This window comes from Bos grunniens, chromosome 10 (genome assembly GCF_055505025.1).
Source record: "Bos grunniens cultivar Pamir isolate PY7600 chromosome 10, Bosgru_T2T1.0, whole genome shotgun sequence".
In the NCBI taxonomy this organism is placed as follows: Eukaryota; Metazoa; Chordata; class Mammalia; order Artiodactyla; family Bovidae; genus Bos; species Bos grunniens.
The window spans coordinates 17362034-17385531 of NC_141174.1; the positions used below are offsets into that span (position 1 = coordinate 17362034).

The 23498-nt window shown below is 41.5% G+C and overlaps 1 protein-coding gene across 3 annotated transcripts in view; it reads right to left on the minus strand.

Annotated features, from left to right (window-relative positions):
• YLPM1 (YLP motif containing 1) overlaps positions 1-17498 on the minus strand; it is a 66068-nt gene extending 48570 nt beyond the window's left edge. For all 3 annotated transcript variants that reach the window (XR_015133996.1, XM_086319635.1, XM_086319634.1), the window contains exons 1-4: positions 16007-17498; positions 5199-5435; positions 3751-3930; positions 1438-2429 (exon numbers count right to left, since the gene is read on the minus strand). Coding sequence is in view for 2 of the 3 variants with exons in the window: in XM_086319635.1 (XP_086175761.1) it covers positions 1438-2429; positions 3751-3930; positions 5199-5435; positions 16007-16882 (2285 nt within the window). In the remaining variant the exon portion in view is untranslated. The remainder of the gene's footprint in view (positions 1-1437; positions 2430-3750; positions 3931-5198; positions 5436-16006) is intronic.
• Positions 17499-23498: the final 6000 nt, after the last annotated feature.

The window sequence follows — 23498 nt, forward strand, 5'->3', positions numbered from 1 at the left end:
CACGTGCCAAATAAGCCAAGACTACAAATGCACTTCTAATCACTGACAGGATGAACATCATTGAATCACAGCATTAAACACCGTGCTTAACTAGCACTCTTGCTCTTGGGACCCTCTAATCTCAGCCCCCACTGTTGCATGCAGGTTCACCTCCCCCACTTTATGATCCTGAGCAAGATACCCAATCCTCTCCACCCCTAGTTTATAAAGCGTAAATGTAGGGATAAACCTGTCAAGTTCACAATCTATCAAGAAGACTCCATGGGATAATATATGTAACGCTTCTGAGAAGACTTCTGGTACTCAGAGGAATTCATGTCAATTGCCTCTAACTAGCTTTCATTTTTGTATGGAGTTTTGTTTTCTGAATATAAACTTGGGGAATAAATAAAAGACATATTTTGTTTTCAAATATTTAATTTAGGTAATGTAGATCCATCAACAGAGATGGGAAAACTAATCAATACTGATAAGTGAAAAATCAAGTTATGAAATATTACTTAGTATGACTCAATTTTTTATAACATATGTTTTAAAAATTATCTCCAGATGGTAGAATTAGGTGACATTTACTTTTTTCAATACTTTCCTATTCTGTCTACATTTTGTGTAAGGAGTATATATTTCCAGTACAATTTCCAACTGGAAAAAATTCTGATTGAAAATGTTTTTCTATAAGAAAATTATCATTTAGGCCAACTTTAGGGAAAAATATTTCTACAAATTCGGAAAAATAAATTTAAGCCCTTTTAAAAGGTAAAAGAAAAAATTTAGAATCTATTGGTAAATATTTTTTGTGCTTTTCTAAATAAAAATGTGGTTCAGACAAGAGAAAAATATCTCCTAAAGAGAGGAAAATATAAAGGATAAAAGTTCCATGGGAGCAGGAATTTTATCTGTTATGTTATATTCACTGCTAGAAGCACAGAGCAGAAACTTAATAAATATTTGCTGAACAAATGGATAAAAGTCCTGTTTACCCTTAAATTTCACTGCCTATTTCACTAGATACTTATACATTTTTATCTCTAACAGCTAGCGTATCATCTCACAAAAAGAAGTTACCAATCCAGTTATTTGTCAAATCAACAAAGAGTAAAAAAGATCAATAAATAAATAATGATTTTGAAGCTGAAAGTCAAAGTCACTAAGAAATTGGTAAGCATTATTTTAAAACCACTACATTCATCTTGGAATAAAATCTCTACATGTAAGATAAAAGCAGTGACATCAAGGAAAGGGGGTATGTTGCCATTTCTAGATTTCATTACGCCATGTCTAATGAGTGAATAATACTAACATTATGCATTGTAAATCAAGAATATATATAAAAGTATAAAAAGAATGTAAACGCCTACTCAACCTACAGCAGCAAAACAGCCACCATCCACCCCCCACTCCTTCCCACCCCCTCCCCAAATAAAAAGGCAGACCTACCTTGGGCCTCTTGGACCTTCCAAGTAACTGCTTCTAGGAGGATCTGGAAGCAGTCCACCTGACCTCCCTGGCATATCCTTGACTGTGGCGAGTGGCTGAGATGGAGCAGCTGAGGACTCCCCAAGTCCTTGCTCAGATGAGAACGAACTGTACGGCAGAGCAGACTTGCTCAGAGGAGCTTTGGAATTCACTTGGTCTGATGGGCCAAGGGCTGACTGCAGTGGAGGGTGGTAAACCGAGGGTGGGGCTGAACCAAAAGACACAGGGGTGGGCAGCAGCGCTGGTCGAGGTTTCTCGGGAACTTGTGAGTTCTGGGAGCTGGAGGCGGGTGGAACTGGGGCCGCTGTCAAGGGAGGAGGCATCCCCTGGGGAACTCCGGGGGGAGGGATGCCTGGAGGAGGTGTGGCTGAAGAGAGTGGGGCGAGGGGCATGACAGGGGGTGGTGCGGTCGAAGCCAGAGAAGGTGGTGGAAGCACCGGCGGCGGCCCTGCTGAGGACAGGGACGGTGGGGGGAGGACGGGCGGCGGCCCCGTGGAAGAGAGAGACGGAGGCATCACTGGAGGGGGCACAGAGCTCGGCAGAGACGGTGGCATCACGGGTGGGGGCATGCCAGGTGGTGGGACTGACGGCAGGGCCGGGGGCATCACTGGCGGCGGCAGCGATGGTGGCAATACCGGCGGGGGCATTGTTGGCGGGGGCGGAGGCATCTGAGAATAGGGGACAAACGGGGGCGGCATGGACATGTTCCCCATGTACTGGTTCTTCACGTTCTGAAGTGCGCTGACTTTGTCCTGGAGATAGGTCTGAGTGGCTTTCATGTGTCCCTGCCACGTCTTCCACTGCTTCTCATACTCCTGGAGCTGATCTTTGTGAGGGTAGGAGTGGAGCTGCTCCTCCCACAGCTGAAACTCCCGCTCCCATTCTTGGTAGAGATGTTGGAACTGCTGCTGCTGCATCTCGTAGTGCCGCAGCTGCACATCTACGGACATGGTCTACAAACAGAGGGATGCAAATGACTGTTAAGACATTCACAGAAGGGAAGTAATTTTAAGCTGAAATATCAAGGAGTCAAGGGTGTTTAAAGCCTTAGGAACTCGGACCACAAGACTAAGGAAGGCTAAGGATATGCTTGTTAAATCCCTTCAACAATGATCATTCGCCTTTCTCCTTTTAACTTAATTATGTAAGTTATCACAGAGTCAAAAAAAAAATATCAACTGGACATCCTTGGTGGTGCAGTGGGTAAGAAATCTGCCTGCCAATGCAGGGGACCCGAGCTTGATCCCTGGTTGGGGAAGATCCCACATGCCCACAACAAAGCCCATGTGCCACAGCTACTGAAACCCATGCGCCTAAAGCCTGTGCTCGGCAACAAGAGAAGCCACCGCAATGAGAAGCCCATGCATTGCAGCTAGAGTAGCCCCCATCCTCTGCAACTAGAGAAAGCCTATGCAGCAACAAAGACCAGGCACAGCCAAAAATAAATCAATTAAAAAAATAAATAAAAGGATATGCTTAAAAAAACCCAACTAATCACTAAAGCAAACACGTATCTCAGCAGTTTTTAATATTACATATGGATCATTTTAATATTATTACTGAAAATGATCTGTTATAGACGTAAGTTTATACCTCAAAGATACAAGACATACAAGGATCTAAGTCACTTCATCTTTTGTGGTGTATTTGCACAGGCTTTCTGGGGTGGTTGCTTTGATCTTGTCAGTAGATTTTTGCTTGTCATACTTTTTAGGCAAAACACAGGTTAACTTGAAGCAACATAGGAAGTTCTGGTTCTTTTCTTTTTTTTTTTTTTTTTGTTGGGGGGGGGGGCAGTCTGCACAGCTTGCAGGACCTAGTTACCTGACCAGAATTGAATCTACACTCTCAGCAGTGAAAGCTCAGAGTCCTAACCACTGGACCGCCAGGGAATTCCCTGTGTTTTTTTAAACTGAAATATAGTTAATTAACGATATTGTGTATCAGGTGCACGGTATACACACACACACACACACACACACACACACACACACACACTCTCTTTTTCAAAATCTTTTCCATTATAGGTTACTATGAGCTAGTGAATATAATTTCCTGTGCTCTGCACTAAGTCCTTAGTGTTTACCTATTTTACAGACAGTAGTGTGTTATCTTTTAAAATCCACAGGTGACAAATGTGACAAACAACTACTTGGGCACTCCAGGGGGAACATCTGATACTTTTCCTTCATCACACTTAAATCTCTTTCATGAGAAACAAATCCCTTAAGCATCTGGGACAACTTTCCACATGTCCGTGAGGGAAGCTCTCACCTGGATGTGCGGCGGATGTTGTATAACCTGCTGGTACTGCTGCAGGATCTGCTGGAGCTGAGTGTGCTTCTGCATTATTCCCTGGTACTGGAAGCCAACTCGATGCTGCTGGTGCTGCTGCCAGTGTGCGGCTGCAGCCTGCAACTGCTTCAACCTGGCATCTTCTTCCGGGTCCTCAGACTGAAGGTGAAAGAGGGGGTATGCTTTATTCTAACCATAAACAGTTTTATTCTAAGTCATAAACAAGAAACATGAATATGTAATAACGTATTATGCTATAATAGTATGGTATCAGGAGAAGGCAATGGCAACCCACTGCAGTACTCTTGCCTGGAAAATCCCATGGACAGAGGAGCCTGGTAGGCTGCAGTCCATGGGGTCTTGAAGAGTCAGACACGACTGAGCGACTTCACTTTCACTTTTCACTTTCATGCATCAGAGAAGGAAATGGCAACCCACTCTGGTGTTCTTGCCTGGAGAATCCCAGGGATGGGGGGCCTGGTGGCCTGCAGTCTATGGGGTCGCACAGAGTCGGACACGACTGAAGCAATTTAGCAGCAGCAGCAGTATGGTATCATAAAGTCCAGAATCCCTGCAACTCTGGCTGAGAAAAGCTATTCTATCTTTAGATAAAATACTTAGTTCTGTTAAAATCTTACTGTCTTATCCTGTGATCATGAATACTAACACAAAGGAATTTACAAATCCCACAGTCTTTGCTGTAATAATCACCTCACTGTTCCTCAATAGGATAACCATTTCCCCAGCAGAAAGTAATCCACAGTTAGTGCCCTTTCCACTATATGAGAAACCTCTTTTTCACCGTTAAGTCACTTTTCACCAGCTGACTACAGTGTAATCATTATGTTTCATTAATGTTTCTACATAAGGCTCTTGGGAGAACAATGACCTTTGGACCAATCTGAGGACTTTCCATGTGCCAGCCAGTAGGTTAAGCTTCAAGGATTATCACATTTAATGCTTCAATGGCTCTATAAGAAAGCTACAATTTAAATATGCCCATTTTTTAGATGAGGATATTGAAGCATAGAACAGTGAACTAACTTGCTCAGAGTCACCACCAGTAAGTAGCAGTGCCTGGACTACAGCCCAGGCAGTTTGACAATAAAGCTGAATCTCTTAAATTATTGCCCTGTGCCATCAACATGAAAACATCCACCCTGGCATCCCTTTAGTGCTTAGAGATACTCAATTCAGAAGAGTGTCTAATTCTTCAATTTCACTTAAACCATGAAAAAAATGTTCTTTTCTAAATCCCTTGAGGCGTACATCTGATGATTCCACAAAAGAAATTTTACATGCACTTAAAAATGAAAAAAATATATCCATTTAAAACAAAGGTATATATATACATACACATTTATATATATGAATCAGAAAAAAAGCTGAATAACTTAAAAATACCAAGTAATTAATTTCATGGTTACCTGGGGCTCCTCAGGTGGGAGAGGAGGTGCTGCGTCTTCATTAGTGGGTGGTAATGGAGGCTCCTCAGATGCAGAGGGTTCTGGTACTTGGCTGGTGGCAGGTACAGTAACTTCTTCTTTCACTGGCTCAGCTGCATCCTTTGCTACAATAGGACCCTTTTTGTGTCCTGGCAAATGCACTTTTGTCCTCTGCTGCAAACTAAGCAGGTGCTGTCGATACCAATACTGCTGCTGTTCCTAGAACAGAAACCATTTTTTTTTTAAGAATTTTAGTTGACAATCCTACATATCTGCAATTTGGCTTTGACAGAGAGCTACATCTGTGTCTGTGTTCACGTACTTATACATAATAAAAGGCAAAGCTGAACTGAAAAAGGCAAATAAACAAGATCTTTCCATTTCCCCCCCCCCAAATGTATATAATTAAGTTAAACCAGAAGGGGACGACAGAGGATGAGATGGGCATCACCGACTCAATGGACGTGAGTGTGGGTAAACTCCAGGAGTTGGTGATAGACAGGGAGGCCTGGCGTGCTGTGGTTCAGCGGGTCACAGAGAGTCAGACACGACTGAGCGACTGAACTGAAGTTAACTCATACATATTAATTCAATATACTTCTCTGTCATTAAAAAAAAAACACAAACATGCTTTTGGAGGTGAAAGCAGTCTTTCTCAAAAACGACCAGAGTAAATCCTTCTAGTATTCACAGCTACTTGTTTTTAACTTGCCTTTTAGTTTGTTCAGTTTTATCCATAGTGGTCTCATGATTAATGAATATAACCAAATAGTCCTACCTCCTTTCTTGGTCTTCTCTTTTGCATTGTCCTTCCCTCTTTTAAACCCCTGCTGTATCATTAATCTTTTCATTTTATTTATTTATTTTTGGCTATGCTGGGTCTGTGTTGCTAAGCAGGCTTTTCTCTAGTTGCAGTGCATGGGCCTCTCTCTGTGATGACTTCTCTGGTTGTGGAGCACAGGCCCTGTAGTTGAAGCACACAGGCTCAGTAATTACAGCTCCTGGGCTCTAGAGCACTGTCTCAACAGCTGTGGCACACGGGCTTAGCTGTTCCGTGACATATGGGATCTACCTAGACCAGGGATTGAAGTTGTGTCCCCTACACTGGCAGCCAGATTCTTTACCACTGAGCGACCAGGGAAGCCCTGTTGTCATTAATCTTGCCATACCAAGGGATATATGCATAAATGAAAATACACTGTTTCAGAATGCTTTCTATATATTTTTAAAGTTTCACTCTGTCTTCCAAATATTACCGTAATTTAATTTTCTGTATGCTTATTTTGTGCTTCCACTTTCTAAAAACTACAATAATAAGTTTAATGTGGAAAAAAATTAGAAGATACAGTCTATCTTCATTATTCATGGATTCTGTATTTGTGAATTTGCCTATTTGCTAAAATTTATCTCTAACTCCAAAATCAACACTCAGGGAACTTTCACAGTCACTTGTGGACACTCAGAGATGGGCAAAAAATTTGAGTTACCTGAACTGCATGTTCCCAGCTGAAGCAGAAAATGGCCATGCTTGGCCTTTTTGTTTAGCTCTTATACTGTAAATGAGTGTTCTTTTCAAGGTCTCTTTAAAGCCACATTTTTCATATTCCTGTACTTTTTGTTGAGGATTTTTCTGTTTAAAAAGCACACCCCTTATTGAATAGTTGATTCAATGTTCATGAATCAACAGTATACATTAAACAAGGTGTCTAAACAGAAACACATATGAAACAAAGTTATGTACTGACTGGTTGATGCAATCAACCAAAGTGACCAAAGGCCCACAGACACCTAACCCCAACAAGCACAGTGCTGAACTGTTATCTACTGTCCTAAGTGCAAGAAGACTGTGATGTGCCTTATGGAGAAAATATATTTGCATTGGATAAGCTTCCTTTAGGCATGTATTATAGTGCTGTTGGCTGTTGAGTTCAATGTTCATGAATCAACAGTATCCATTAAACAAGGTGTCTAAACAGAAACACATATGAAACAAAGTTATGTATTTACTGGTTGATACAATCAACCAATGTGACCAAAGGCCCACAGACACCTAACCCCATATTTCCCAACTAGGAGCAAAGGTTCGGATTTCACTAATTCAGTATTATTGAAAACTTAATAAAACATAAAATACCTCATATAAAGAGACTCAACTACAAATAAGTAAACAAACAATAATTAAAATCAACTTTAAAAACTCACCACTCAGAAATAACTATAGGATCTTCATTTTCCCAGTGTTATATAAGTCCCCATGGTTACGAGGTTGTATAAGGGGGAAAAAAAGCCATCATAACACTAAAATATTCACTAATGAACTGCCCTATATACTTCTATAATTAACAACAGCATATATTTCTACTATAATTATAAAGATGCAGGATTTTATGAAAGTCATATTGGAGAACTTCAGAACTCATTAACGACAGGGGAGGATGGAGCAGAAGCATTACCAGTTAACAACCAAAAAGAATTCTTATAACATGAACTGCAAAAGAGGATGACATGAATATCCAACGCTGAAAAACAGTCCCTGGAAAAATGCATGAATCCCTAAAATATTTTTTCAACATAGCCAAAAACAAAATAAATGATGACAGTATAGTGTCATACAATTTTGTCACAAAAATTATAGTACAGAAATCTGATCTAAACTTTGTTCTTTATAAACTCTAAGACTCGGCTATTCTTTACAATTTTTGAGCTTTATTTTTCAAGATTGTGTCCCAAATCAAGGCTTTTTTTTCCTTTTTACAATAAACTTTTGGTTCTGTGTTAAACAGATTCATTTTACTTGAATTCACTGGGATTCATTATCTTTGGATAACCAGAATGTCCTATATTGTTACTATTTTACTGTATATCCTCTCTAATTTTCCACATGCAAACATACCTTATATTCTTTTCTCACTAAACATACTGTTTTGTTATCTGTTTTTTCATTCACAGAGTGTAATTTTCTTCAGAGAGATACGTCTCATGCTTTTCTCATATCCTACCTGGTGCTTAAGCACACTGCTGGAGCACACAGTAGAACATCAGTAAGTGACTGCTGATCAGCTAAAGACTTCTCTTCTAGGCTACTAATTTCTATGACCTGAAACTTGCTGCAATCCATTAGGAAGAATAAATGCCATCTCACTAACTCCATCTTGAAGTCTGGGTCACAACTAGATTTTTTTCTTTTTCATTATCATACACATAATCATCAGCTCCTGGAATGTAATTACTTTTACTATTCAACATCAAAAAAAAAAACCACTGCCATGACAGTCAACAATAACATGGTATTAAAACATTTTCAACTCTCTTCCATTATTCTATGAAAATACTGAAAAACAGGCTTGTCTTTTAGCTTTAAAAAACTGATAAACTCTTTCAAGTAGAAGTTAAAAGTTTCCCTTTTCAAAGTTGTTTTGAAAGTATTATCAAAAGATACAAAGATGCAAACCATCTTTCATAAAACTAGAAGCCAGTGGCTATAGATAAGAAGATTCTTCAGATCTAGATTCTTTATCAATCTGCACCAACCTTATTTTCATGCTTTCTATCTTTGTCTTAGACCTAGTCTAAGGTTAAGAACCTTGTTAGGAGCTCAAGTACTTGTTGGTTTACGGACAGCATGCACTGCAGTTCTATTTCCATTTAATATGAACCCAATAAACAGAACCCAGTTCTAATTCAATCCTAGGATGAGGTTCTGGCACATCTTTAAAGCTCTACAAATGAATGATGATGAAATCATTCAGAAATGTCCTCAGTGATCTCAGAGAAGGCTGCTTTATCTCTATTTTAGAAACGAATAAAAACGTGCCTGGACTTGATAGAAGCTGAAATAGTAGCCAGTTCTTCTAAGTATCTCATTGTATCAGACAATTCCATTTCATATAGGATGTTAGGTCATTTGTAGAGGACAAACACAGTACATGTCACATTCAAAAAGAGACTGAATGGAGTTAAAAAGTAAGGATGTATTCACCACAAATACCATTACCAAAAAGATGCTAATTAATCCAGCAAATACTTACTGACTACTTGCTACCAGTACAGTAAGGAACTAGGTACTGAGTGATTCTCCAAGTAGGGAAATATAAAGAAGGAGGAACAGAGAGACAGAGAATGAATGAATGAATATATGTGTATATGTATGTGATGCTTTAAAGATTAATTCTGAAAGGTTGCCTTTCCTATCCAGGTTGATTAGGATAAATGCCTGTAACACTAAATATTCAACGCCAACTCCTAAAGCAAGTGGTTTAGGGAAAGGAGATGATAAAATGATGAAATGGATTTCCATTTAAAAAATTTACTTAAAATATATTTATTTTCAGTATTTTTAAAGTTCACAGTCTATTCCAGGAATTAAGGTCACCAGATAATCTTCATCCCATTTTAGGGAAAAAACCAAAAACTCCTTTATTTTCCTCTTCCTCCAGCCCCTGCCTACATTCTCTCTCTCCTTCAGTCAAACTTCTTGAAAGAGTTGTCTATACTCACCATCCCCATTTCCTCACCTTCCATCATTCCTCAAATCAATGCAATATGGCTTCAGTCACTATGAAACTGCTCCTGCCAAGGTTAACAATAATCTACATGTCAGTAAATGCAAAACATAACACACGGTCTTCATCTTGCTTGACCTCTCAGCAGTGACACAGCTGACCACTCTCTCCTAGAAACAGTCTTCCTTGCACTTCTGTGGCACTTCGCTGTCCTGATTTTCCATCTACTTATTTGGCCTCTCTTCCTAGTCATTCCCTTAGATACTGTGGTTCTGCAGGGCTAGGCTCAATGTCCTTTAAACTTAATTCTTACTCTATACACACTCCTCAGGAGACCTCATCCATTTCTGTGCCTTCAAATATCATTTTTATGCTGATGACTCACAAGTCCATCATGTCTCTCAGATCTGGCTTCTAGAATCCAAACCCATACCTTACTTCCAACTGGACATCTCCATTTGGAATCTTTTATCTCAAGGATCTTAAACTCAGTAAATCTAAAACTTAAACTCATCATTTTCCTTTCATCCCCAGACCTGCTGTTCCCTCTCCTGTAGGCTGTTAGTATATGGAACCACCATCCACCCAGTTTCCTATCTCAGAAACCCAGGAAGCATCCCCGATGCCACCCTCTCCACTACTACTCAATCTCCAATTGGATTCTAGCACCTAAATATTTCTCCAGTCTTTCCACTTCTTTTCATCTTCTCCATCACCATCCAAGTCCAAGCCACTGTTAACTCCTGCCTGGATCACTCTCTAGATCACTCTTGCTTTTCTCGACTCCACTCTCCCCAAAGCAGAATGAACATTCAACAGGCCAATCTGGCACAACGGCCTATATAAAACCCTTCAATGGCTTCCTACTACCCTTAAGATGAAGTCTCACCTTAACCTTCAGTCAACCTTACTGAACTTTATTCTTTGAACTCCTATCTGGTCATTTCCTACCCCTTCTTCAGATTTCATTTAAATACTACTTGCAAAGGGAGATCACTTCAATGAGGTTAGCGCTCCCGGCTATATTCAATCATTTGAAAAATATTTATTATTCATCTACTACGTGTTAGATCCTGAGCAAGGTACTGTGACTATAATGGTTCTCCTAGAGGAGAACATAGGCAAAACACTCCCTGACATACATCACAGCAGGATCCTCTATGACCCACCTCCCAGAATATTGGAAATAAAAGCAAAAATAAACAAATGGGACCTAATTAAACTTAAAAGCTTCTGCACATCAAAGGAAACTATTAGCAAGGTGAAAAGACAGCCTTCAGAATGGGAGAAAATAATAGCAAATGAAGCAACCGACAAACAACTAATCTCAAAAATATATAAGCAACTCCTCCAGCTCAACTCCAGAAAAATAAATGACCCAATCAAAAAATGGGCCAAAGATCTAAATAGACATTTCTCCAAAGAAGACATACAGATGGCTAACAAACACATGAAAAGATGCTCAACATCACTCATTATCAGAGAAATGCAAATCAAAACCACTATGAGATACCATTTCACACCAGTCAGAATGGCTGCGATCCAAAAGTCTACAAATAATAAATGCTGGAGAGGGTGTGGAGAAAAGGGAACCCTCTTACACTGTTGGTGGGAATGCAAACTAGTACAGCCACTATGGAGAACAGTGTGGAGATTCCTTAAAAAACTGGAAATAGAACTGCCTTATGATCCAGCAATCCCACTGCTGGGCATACACACTGAGGAAACCAGAAGGGAAAGAGACACGTGTACCCCAATGTTCATCGCAGCACTGTTTATAATAGCCAGGACATGGAAGCAACCTAGATGTCCATCAGCAGATGAATGGATAAGAAAGCTGTGGTACATATACACAATGGAGTATTACTCAGCCATTAAAAAGAATACATTTGAATCAGTTCTAATGAGGTGGATGAAACTGGAGCCTATTATACAGAGTGAAGTAAGCCAGAAGGACAAACACCAATACAGTATACTAACGCATATATATGGAATTTAGAAAGATGGTAACGATAACCCTGTATACGAGACAGCAAAAGAGACACTGATGTATAGAACAGGCTTATGGACTCTGTGGGAGAGGGAGAGGGTGGCAAGATTTGGGAGAATGGCATTGAAACATGTGAAATGTCATGTATGAAACGAGATGCCAGTCCAGGTTCAATGCACGATGCTGGATGCTTGGGACTGGTGCACTGGGACGACCCAGAGGGATGGTATGGGGAGGGAGGAGGGAGGAGGGTTCAGGATGGATTTTCTTTTAAAAATTTAGAAAAAAAAATATATATATATAATGGTGAACTTAAAAAAGCTCACCTTTTCCTATTCCTATGGCATAGTCTAGTGATATTTTCTGTATTATTTTCCTCAGCGCTTTACACTTCTCTTAATTACTTTTTAAATGTCTTTTCCTCCCATTGGAACAAATCCAATGAGAGCAGGTACCTTGCCTATTTTGATCACCATCTCATCGCTCCAGTACTAAGCGCAGTTCCTGGTACACAGTTGTTAACAAATATTTGAATATTAAATAATGACTAAAAACGCTAATCAAAGTCAACAACTTTACTTAAGTTTTGAGCATAAAAAAATAAACTACAATTCATGAAAAAATAAAAGACCAGTATGCATTTTAGTTAGCCAGTCCTTTAAACTCAGAGAAAAGTTAATTCTTCAAAAATCATATTCCATTAAATCAACAACACTTTACGATGAAAACTAGAAATTAAATGGAAGACTATCAAGCATTTATCCTTTATATGCTAACTGCATTTCCAATCAAATAGCCCTAGTTTATGAGTGATAAAGTTTTTCTTTATGACATGCCTGATGGTAAATGTAGAAGAAATGGCAGAAAAAAATCACCACATTGTGACCTCTAACTAAGAAATGATTTACTCAAAGACCATCAATCGATGAACCACTAAATGAAACATTAGATACGGTATTTATGGGAAGCTTTATAGGGGAGGAATCGGACTGTCACCCCCTGAGCAATCTTGGCACCACTACGGGATAATCGGGTACTGAGTGCCTCCTGATGGGATGCCAAAGAGGTACACCGCGCTCCCTAGGTTACAAAGTCCCCTTGCCAAAAGGTGAACTTAAACCTAAGAGGGTTTCATGGTTAACGTCTAGTTTACGAAACACATGGGAGAGAGGAACAAACCAAACACCACCATCAGGCAACAGACAAATTCACAACGTGGGACGTTCTCTAGGACAACCAACACAGATTTTTCATCAAGATCAATGGCAGGAGCAGAAAAAGAATCAGAGACTGACCTAAATCAGGTGTTCTTAAGGGAGAGTGATTTTGCCCCAGGACATTTGGCAAGGTCTAGAACTATTTTTGGTTTTCACAACCAGGTGCTGTTAAGGCATCTAGCAGGGAGAGGCTGCTAAACATCCCGCAACACACAGTACAGCGCTGCAACAAAATTACCCTGCCCAAAATTGCTTCAGCTGAAGCCCGATCTCAACAAGCCCTCAAAACACTATTGAGTCCAGCTGGGAATTTTAACACGGAAAACAAGAAGGAATTATTTTGATTAGTACGATGAGACAATAGGGGAAATGTAAATAGGTCAAGTATTAGATGATACATAGAAACCTGTTAATTTTGTCAGGTGTTATAATGTATGTTTACCTTAGAAGAAAGTCTTTTAAAAAAAAAAAGACATCAATTAATTAAGAGTCCAGGAATGAAATGACGTGAGATCTAAGGGTCATGTGAAAATATTTCAGCAAGAACTACAATAAAGGCCTAGGTAAAGCATACATGGCAAAATCTTGATACTTGTTGAATCTGAGTGATGGGTAATGGGGGGGAGGATCATACTATTTTCTCTACTTTTGTGCACATTTAAAATCTTTCACCATAAAAAAAATTTTAATGACATACTCCAAAAACAAAATATGAATCAACTAAGAAGGGTTAATTGTCACGGATTGGCACTGTCATGAAGAAAATGTGTAGTATCTAATAAACCAAAGTATCCTAAGTCTAGAACACGACAACTCTTGTATCTTATTCAACACATCTTTGTGGAAAGCCGCCAGTTTGCAAGGCACTGTCCTAGGTGCTACAGGGGATAAAAAGGTGAACATAGAGAAGAGACTTTTGGACACAGAGGGGGAAGGAGAGGGTGGGACGAATTGAAAGAGTAGCACTTACATTATCATATGTAAAACAGATAGCTAGTGGTGAGTTACCATATTACACAGCAAGCTCAACCCAGTGTTCTGTAACAACCTAGAGGGGTGGGTTGGGGTGCTGGGTGGGAGGGAATTTCAGGAGGGAGGGGACATATGTATCCTTATGGCTGATTCACATTACTGTATGGCAGAAACCAACACAACATTATAAAGCAATTATACTTCAATCAAAAATAAAAATTTAAAAAAAAATGGTGAGACAGTCTCTTTCTGCAAGGGACTTATAATCTGAACAGAACAGAACCAAACCACATGGGTAAGCTGAGGCATGGCTTCATGGACAGCCTGATATCAGAGGGTTGAGGAAGTTGGGACAAATTCTAGACAGAGGTTTAAGAAGGAAAAAAAAAAAAAACAAAACACCTTAAGAGGCTTAGCACCGGCCTTCTTGTTCTGACCCATTCACACCTCTCAAATCTCATCTTCCACCACTTTCTTTCTGGCTGTCATCAAAGAATTTGAGGCACTGAATAGTCAAAGCACTGAAGATGTTCACCATAGACAAGGGTACAAAAGCAGAAAAGCAGTGTTCACGTTTATATTAAGGACTGGCTTGATTTGCCCCCACCACTACCAAAAAAAGCCCCAATTCATTGGTTTCTCTAAAAGGCCAGAAAAAGTCTAGTAGAGATGAGAATATAAATGTCATATTTTGGCTTGGACTAACTCTGAGAATGTTTGGCAACAACAATAACAAGAAAAAAACCTAGCAATTTCAGAGAGGGGTAGTAAACGGGGAGAAATTCTGTCTATAATAGAGGAATCTGAGCAAATAACATGCTGCTGCTGCTGCTAAGTTGATTCAGTCGTGTCCGACTCTGTGTGACCCCATAGACGGCAGCCCACCAGGCTGCCCTGTTGGTACTAATTTGGTGTAAGCTAACAGAATCTCTCACTCTACTGTTTTACCCCAGCATCTCAGCTGTTTTCTCCTCATGCTTTTCTTAATTTCTAATGCCAAACCACTATAAACCCAAACCATCCTCAAACCCATCTTTTGGAAATCTTTTATATGCAAATCTGAGCTTGTAAATTAAAAGATTCTCTTTTCATTAGAGAAGCTACGTAGATTAGGAATTGCTAAAAGTGTCTATTTTAAGAAATCAAAACAAATGATTTCTTCTCCTTCATCTTCTTTCCTAAGAAATGAATTAATTTATTACTGCTACTCTATCAACCTTTGACATGGAAGCATCACTTCAAACAGAAGTTGAGAAGGGCTCTCTCATGAATGGAGAGATGGCATGAACTTTTTTTTTTTTTTTTTTTTACAGCTTGGCCAAATTCCAAGGCTGTTACTCTGGAGTAAATGGTAACAATAATGCAATGCAGCAAATTGGTCATGTCTTAAAACTACCTTTAAGTGATGTGAGAAAAGGGATGTATGGGGTCAATTCCTGAAATGACCAACAGACTCCCAAAAAGGTCATATATGTAGACTTCCCTAGGTATGGCATATATATATCTATAAACAGGACGTTCCTGATTAGAACAAGATTTCCATCCTTCATTTGCTGAGATTAACTCAGCAAATTGACAGCTATTAGTGGCCCTTAACTTTCTTTTAAAGGAGCTAACTGGTCATAAGATTTATATTCATTTCAAGTGTCAGCCCTTTGAGAAGCTTCTTTTTTTTTTTTTACGCTGCCTCTCAAATACAATTTTAAGTTACAATTGTGGGCGCGGGGGCGGGGGTGGGGGGCGGTGGTGGTGCAGGGGGTGGTAGTGCGGGGGGAGGGGGAAGAAAAGCCCTTTGCAACGGCAACAAAACCTAAAAGGCTGGTTAAAGGAAATCAAAGAATGTATCTGGGAACTAACTCTTGATCCACCCAACTACTCTGGTGTCTAGAAACATCCTCAAACACTGTTCTTCTAATAATCCACGTTTAGCGGATTATAAAGCTGGTGTGTCAGATCCCTGACTTTTGTGAAATCCTTTGGAGTGTAAATTTGCTCGTTATTGTTGGGGGAGGGGGAGGGAATCAGGCCAAGCACTAGGTATAGCCTCCAGGGCCAGCTCATTAGGGCCCTATAGGTAAGAGACTCAGCTCTGGGCAGGAGCTTTCTTACCTGTGGAGTCATCGTAGAGGGGTCTGGCTCAGGGGCAGCTTGCTGCTGTTCAGCGCTCTTGTTCTTGGCCCCACTCTCCAAAGGTTCTTGCTGGACAGTTGTCTTATTCCCAGGAGGGGCGGACGGCGGTGGCGGAGCCAGCAGCTGGGGTTTAGAATGGCCTTGGGAAGGGCGGGAAGGAGATGCCTGAGAAGAGGGCAGATAGGACTGCGAATGGCTCATATAGGACTGCGAGGAGGACGAAGAGGAGGAGTAGGACGGGGTGGGCGCCAGGTAGGACTGGGACGGTGGGGACTGGGAAGGGGACGGCTGGGCGGGGGGCAGGTAGGGCTGAGATGAGGCCGGAGGGTAGTACGAGGGCGGCGGCTGAGGCGGGGGCAGGTAGGACTGAGACGGAGGCATGTAGGACCCGGGCGGCACCGGGGGCGACTCCGGGGGGGAATCCAGCTCCATGGGAACCAAACCAGGAGGCCCGTCTCGTTGGTGGTGGAGCATCTGATGTTTGTACTGCTGCTGCTTCTGATAGCTGAGGGCCGGCCCTGGCGGCGGGGGCATCGGCGGCGGCGGCGGCTGCCAGTCCCCGTAGCCGCCCCCCGGCATCCCCGGTGGGGGCGGCAGCGGGGGCGGCGGGAGGTGATGGGGCTGCAGCACGCACTGCATCTGCTTCTGATGCATCTGCTGCAACTGCTGGAGCTGAGCCAAGTGCTGCTCGCGGAAGCTCATGAAGCCGGAGGAGGAGGGGGCGGCGGGAGTCGTCGAGCTCGAGTACCCGGGCCCCGGCGAGGCCTCAGGAAGCGCCACCGGAGGCGGCGGCGGGACCGGCGGCGGCGGCGGGTAGTGGCTGCTCCCGCCATAGCGGCCCCAATTCGGGTACATATCGGGAGAAGAAGGGCGCGGCGCTCGTCCCGGCGCCGTTACTCGTCGCAACCGACCCTCCAGGAGCTGCGGCGGCGGCGGCGGCGACAGCCGGAACTCGCGGCGCCTACAGGCCCCGGAGCGTGTAAACGGAGCGCGCCAGTGCGCCGGCGCTACCGAGCTGGGCCCGCGACCGGGAAGGTTGGGGGACCGTACGAGCGCGACTACGCCTGCGCAGTGGCCACAGATCGGAGAACAAAGGCGAGATAGAGCGGCCCAGTCCTCAGCGACTCTCGGTTGCCATCTTTCTTCCGGTTAGGATAATGTCGGGGCGAGTAGAAGGTTCCCGTAGAACCATAGAGTCTCATCGCTGAAAACGGTGGTAGAGATCCTATCGCTTTGCGGGTTCATTTTTGAATGGAGAAAAAAAAAAAAAATAGGTTCCATTCACAATAGCAACGATCGCAACAACAACAATTAAAAAAAAACACCTGTGAAGCAGGTAGGACTAACACTAAAAAGAAATATGTAGAATCTGTGTGAAGGAAACTACAGAACCGTAGCGAATCATATCCGAGTGGAATAAAATTAGACTTGAAATAATGGAGATGTTTACCATGGTTCTGAATGAAAAGAAGAAAAAGTATAAAGATGTCAGTTCTCAAATTAAGTGAATAGGCTTCAGTCAGTTCTAACAAAAAAATCCAATTGGGAACAAATCTGTGATGATGTATTCTGAAGACGGAATGTAAATCTTCACCAATTCCTGCAGGTATTGTAAAAGCGGAGAAAGGAAATTCTTTAGAATAATTCAATGCAGAAAAATTTACGTTGGAGAATATCAGCCAAGGGGAAGAGAGTAAATGCCAGATAACAAGATTGTCCAGAGAGGACTAGATTGGATTTAGAAAATAATCCAGTCTCATGTAAGACTAAACAGGAACTCCTTTGGCTTGAATGAATCACTGAAAAACAAAACTGATACACCCTGAATTCTGAAAAACAAAACAAAAAACTATGAGACTGTTAACTGTGTCAACGTGTCAGTTCTGCATCACTCAAAGATTTGACATTGCTTCTATCCTAACAACCCAGATCTTCACCTCTCTTAGGAGGGGAATGTGAGTAGAAAGTGGGGCAACTAAGTATCCTTCAGAAGAGCTTTTCATTCTCAAATAGAAATTTAGTTGTGTGCCTTTTAATTGCCTTTTATTGAAATATAAAGTGCATACCTATAATTGCAAATCATACATACAGCTAAGTGAATTTTCACAAACCAATCACTCTTGTGTTCAGATCAAGAGACAGAACATTACCCAACTCAGAAACCCACTTACTTGTAATTTTAATATTTTCAATTGAAATTCTTGAAAACTATAGAAATAAATGTAATTTCCTATAGAACGGGCTTAAGGAGAAAGATTTTTATGATTAATGAGAAAATAATCTCATTAGATGCAGAAAAAGAATGTGATAAATTTCAGTATCCATTTTTTTTTGGTGGGGGGGGAGCTGCCTTGGGGCCCACTGTGTGCAGGCTTTCTCTAGTTGCCAGCAGGGGCTACTCTAGTTGCCGTGCACAGGCTTCTCCTTGCAACGTCTTCTCTTGTTGTGGAGCCGGAACTCTAGGCATGCAGACGCACAGTTGTGTCACACAGGTTTAGTTGCCGCACTGCATGTGGGATCTTCCCTGACCAGGGGCCAAATCAGTGTCCCCTGTATTGGCAGGCAGATTCTTAACCACTGAACCACCAGGGAAGTTCTCCATTTATGATTTTTTTAAAACTATTTACTTTCTTAATTAATAAATTTGGTTGCGTCAGGTCATAGGTGCGGCATGCAGGATCTTTAGTTGTGGCATGTGGGATCTAATTCCCTGATCAGAGATGGAACGCAGGCCCCCTGCGTGGGGAGCACGGTATCTTAGCCACTGAACCACCAGGGAAGTCCCATCCACTTTTAATTTTTAAAAAGATTTGCAAGTCAGAAATAAAAGGAAACTTCCTTGATCTTATACACAGAGTACTTACTAAGAAAACTACAGCAGACATCACAATGCTGAAAAGTTGAAAGTTTTCCCACTGAGATCAAGAACAGATGTTCACTACTATCACACCTGTTAAGCGTTGAATTTTGTTCCTCCCCCACCCCTAAAGGATTTTTAGGTCCTCACCCCCAGCACCTCAGAATGTGACCTCATTTGGACATAGGGTGGTCCCAGGTGTTGTTTGTTAAGATGAGGTCATACAGGAGTAGGATGGGCCCCTATCCAATGTGACTAGGCTCCTTATAAGATGACCATTTGAAGACAGCACACAGAGAGAATGCCATGTGATGCTGAAGGCAGAAATGGAGTCATGCAGCTGCAAGCCAAGGGATGGAACAGGTGGAACAAACACTGCCAGTGGGAGTGTAAATTGGGATGACCACTCTGAAATACTGTGGCACTATCTAGTAAAGCTGAGCAGCCCCAGAGCCTATGACCTGGGAATCCCACTCCAACAAAGCATATAACCAACAGAAATGCATACATATATATATATATATGTTCACCAAAAGACATGTATAAGAATATTCATAGCAAATACTACTTGTAATGACTGAAAACTGGAGAGCAACACAAATGTCCACCTGCACTAGAATAGATAACCAAATTTGTATACTTTACAAGGAAATACAAAACACCAAAGAAAGAATGATCCAAAACTACATGAAACAAACTCAGATGAATCGCACAATGTTGAGCAAAAGCAGCTAGACAGAAAAGAATATATACTATACGTTTGCACATATATACATTCAAAAATAGGTAAAATTGATATATAGTGTTGGAATTTAGGACAGTGGAGGGACAGTGACTGAAGGGGGCAGAAAGGGACTTGCTGATGCTGATTCTTCATCTGGGTGCTGGTTGCATATCTAGGCTGGGTTTATGAGCAATTCATCATCTATACTATTTTTTATTTGAACACTTCACTGTTTGTATAATTCAATAATGTACCTCCAGGAAGACTGTGAAAGACAGAAGTTCCAAAGAATATTTACTGTAAAATTGACTTTGCAGATTGTTCAAAAATAGGCAAAATGAAATCATAATGTTGAAGTGAAGATAGTGCCTTTGGGGAGAAGGAAAATGTTAGTGACTGGGATGGGTCACAAGTAGGGTTTTTTGTTTTGTATTTAATATTTACTTATTTATTTGGCTGTATCTGGTTTTAGGGTCAGCAGGTGGGATCTTCCTTGCTGCATGCAGAATCTTTTTGTTGCTGTATGTGAGCTTCTCCAGTTGCAGGGTGACTTATGGGATCTTGTTCCCCAACCAGGGATCAAACCCACGTCCCCTGCATTGGAAGCATTGGAAGGTAACCACTGGACTGCCAGGGAAGTCCCATAGGTAGGGCTTTAAAGGGCTAACGATGTTCTAATTCTTGAACCAAGTGGTAATTATGCAAATATTTCCTTGTTAAAACTTACTGAGCTGTAAATTTATCCTTTGCCGCTTTCTGATTGTGTGTTTTATACCTCACAAGTTTTAAGTTTTTAAAAGAGTGGGAAGGAGAAGAAAAGTGATGATAGTGGTAAACTGAGAAAGATGAGATTAGATGGCCAAAGGTGGAAACCTTTCTCTTGGCCTTTTCCTTTCCTACCTGGCAGGGTAGGTTCTTGCTGTCAGGCCATCTATCCAGAACCCCTCCCGCAACAGGGGTCTTTCATCTCTTCCACAAGGGGAAACAGCACTGATGTTTAAAACAGGTCCTTCCACATTTCCCTCATTGTTTTGAGATAAATTTCAGCATTGTTCTAGATGCTAAAGGAAATCTTATCCCCTACGTTCTTACTCTGGGGGAACTAACATACAGTTGGCCATTCCAGTCTTGTAGCTTGCACAATTAATTTTCAGAAGTCACAGCAATCTTCATTATACAGAACCCCTGTCTCCAGAAAATTCTTTAAAGGAAGCCTCATTGTTTGTGTGATACTCTTCTCATGATGTTTTAATAACATTGAATTCACATTATATGACCTACCTCAAGCCCATTTTTTAGAGACTAGTTTTACTAATCTAGAATGCAAAGAGTAAAGAACAATAAAAATGTGGTGGTGGTGATTTAGTTGCTAGGTCGTGTCCAACTCTTATGACCCCATGGGCTGTAGCCCCCCAGGCTCCTCTGTCCATGGGATTTTTCAGGCAAGAATGTTGGAGTGGGTTGCTATTTCCTTCTCCAGGGGATCTTCCTGACCCAGAGATTGACCCCTAGCCTCCTGCAATCCAACCCCAAGCCCGTTTTTTAGAGACTCATTTTTCTAATCTAGAATACAAAACCTAAAGACCCATATTGCCAACATCTGCTGGATCATGGAAAAAGCAAGAGAGTTCCAGAAAAACATCTCTTTCTGTTTTATTGACTATGCCAAAGCCTTTGACTGTGTGGATCAAAATAAATTGTGGAAAATTATGAAAGAGATGGGAATACCAGACCACCTGACCTGCCTCTTGAGAAACCTATATGCAGATCAGGAAGCAACAGTTAGAACTGGACATGGAACAACAGACTGGTTCCAAATAGGAAAAGGAATACGTCAAGGCTGTATATTGTCACCCTGCTTATTTAGCTTATATGCAGAGTACATCATGAGAAACGCTGGGCTGGAGGAAGCACAAGCTGGAATCAAGATTGCTGGGAGAAATATCAGTAACCTCAGATATGCAGGTGACACCACCCTTATGGCAGAAAGTGAAGGGGAACTAAAAAGCCTCTTGATGAAAGTGAAAGAGGAGAGTAAAAAAGTTGGCTTAAAGCTCAACATTCAGAAAACTAAGATCATGGCATCTGGTCCCATCACTTCATGGCAAATAGATGGGGAAACAGTGGCTGACTTTATTTTTCTGGGCTCCAAAATCACTGCAGATGGTGATTGCAGCCATGAAATTAAAAGACGCTTACTCCTTGGAAGGAAAGCATATTAAAAAGTAGAGACATTACTTTGCCAACAAAGGTCCGTCTAGTCAAGGCTACGGTTTTTCAGTGGTCATGTATGGATGTGAGAGTTGGACTATAAAGGAAGCTGAGCACCGAAGAATTGATGCTTTTGAACTGTGGTGTTGGAGAAGACTCTTGAGAGTCCCTTGGACTGCAAGGAGATCCAACCAGTCCATCCTAAAGGAGATCAGTCCTGGATGTTCGTTAGAAGGACTGATGTTGAAGCTGAAACTCCAATACTTTGGCCACCTGATGCGAAGAGTTGACTCATTGGAAAAGACCCTGATGCTGGGAAAGATTGAGGGCAGGAGGAGAAGGGGATGACAGAGGATGAGATGGTTGAATGGCACAGAGGATGAGATGGTTGAATGGCATCACCGACTCGATGGACATGGGTTTGGGTGGACTCCGGGAGTTGGTGATGAACAGGGAGGCCTGGTGTGCAGCGGTTCATGAGGTCACAAAGAGTCAGACACGACTGAGTGACTGAACTGAACTGAACTGAAAAGAACCATAAAATCATAATCTTATTCAAAATGAAGTAAGGGATGAGTTAAAGCACAAATCACATGGGAGGTTCTGTGTGGGAGACTCTAGAGGAAGTCAGCTGTTAATTGCCAAGGCTGTCAAAATCAACACATGAGTCTTCTCTGGCTTAGGTTTATAATCCAGCTGCACTTCTCTCCTTATGTTTCATTCTTGCTGTTACTAGGGTGAGGGCTGGGATGAGGAGACAACATTTGATTGGTTAGTGGTTTGAAGCTGTATTCTGATTGGCTAGTGAGTTGCATATTATTTTGTGGACTAGAAATCCCTGCTACCCTCTTTGCAGTTTGTACCATTCTAAACAGGATCTAAAAGCAAATTATCTGCTATTGGATCTATGCACCCCTAAGATTTCGGAAGGATAGTGTGTATACTCAGGTTAACCTGGTCATACATAAACTTGACAATATGAGTACTTCTTCCCCTTCTTATAACCATGATATTACGCTTTCACTTTATTCTAAAAAAAAAAAACCCATAGGTGTTCATGTGTGTGTGCTTCAGTCATGTCTGACTCTTTGCCTGCCAGGGTCCTCTGTCCTTGGGATTCTCCAGGCAAGAATACTGGAGTGGCTGCCAGGCCCTCCTCCAGGGGATCTTCCCAACCCAGGGATCGAACCCCTGTCTCTTATGTCTCCTACCTTGACAGGCAGGTTCTTTACCACTAGTGCCACCTGGCAAGCCCCATAAGTGTTCATAAATAGTCTCAATTGCATGTGGTCAGTCCTCCATTTCCAATAGATCTGCACAGTTTAGGAGAGCCTGTAACCTGTATCTGTTACAGTTCTTTGGATGTTGTCCATAATAGCAGGTAAAACTTTAAAAGAAATGTGTTTGGAAAGATATTGTAGAAGGCACAGAATAGACAAGAAGGCCATTGCAACTAGGCCTAGGAGCAAAAAGCCAAGCCAGGAGCTATCCAACTATTAAAGTGCTGGATATTGTATAGAACAAGGTTAAACTCTATTATTTTCCCCCTTCAGCTACTCAATGCCTTCTCAGATCTGTGAGGGTGGTGAAAAGAAGGATCTGGAAGAAGGAGCCTCCAGTTCTCTCTTCAGCCTCTACGGTGAAAAGATTGGGCTTTCTGATATAAATCCTAATACAAC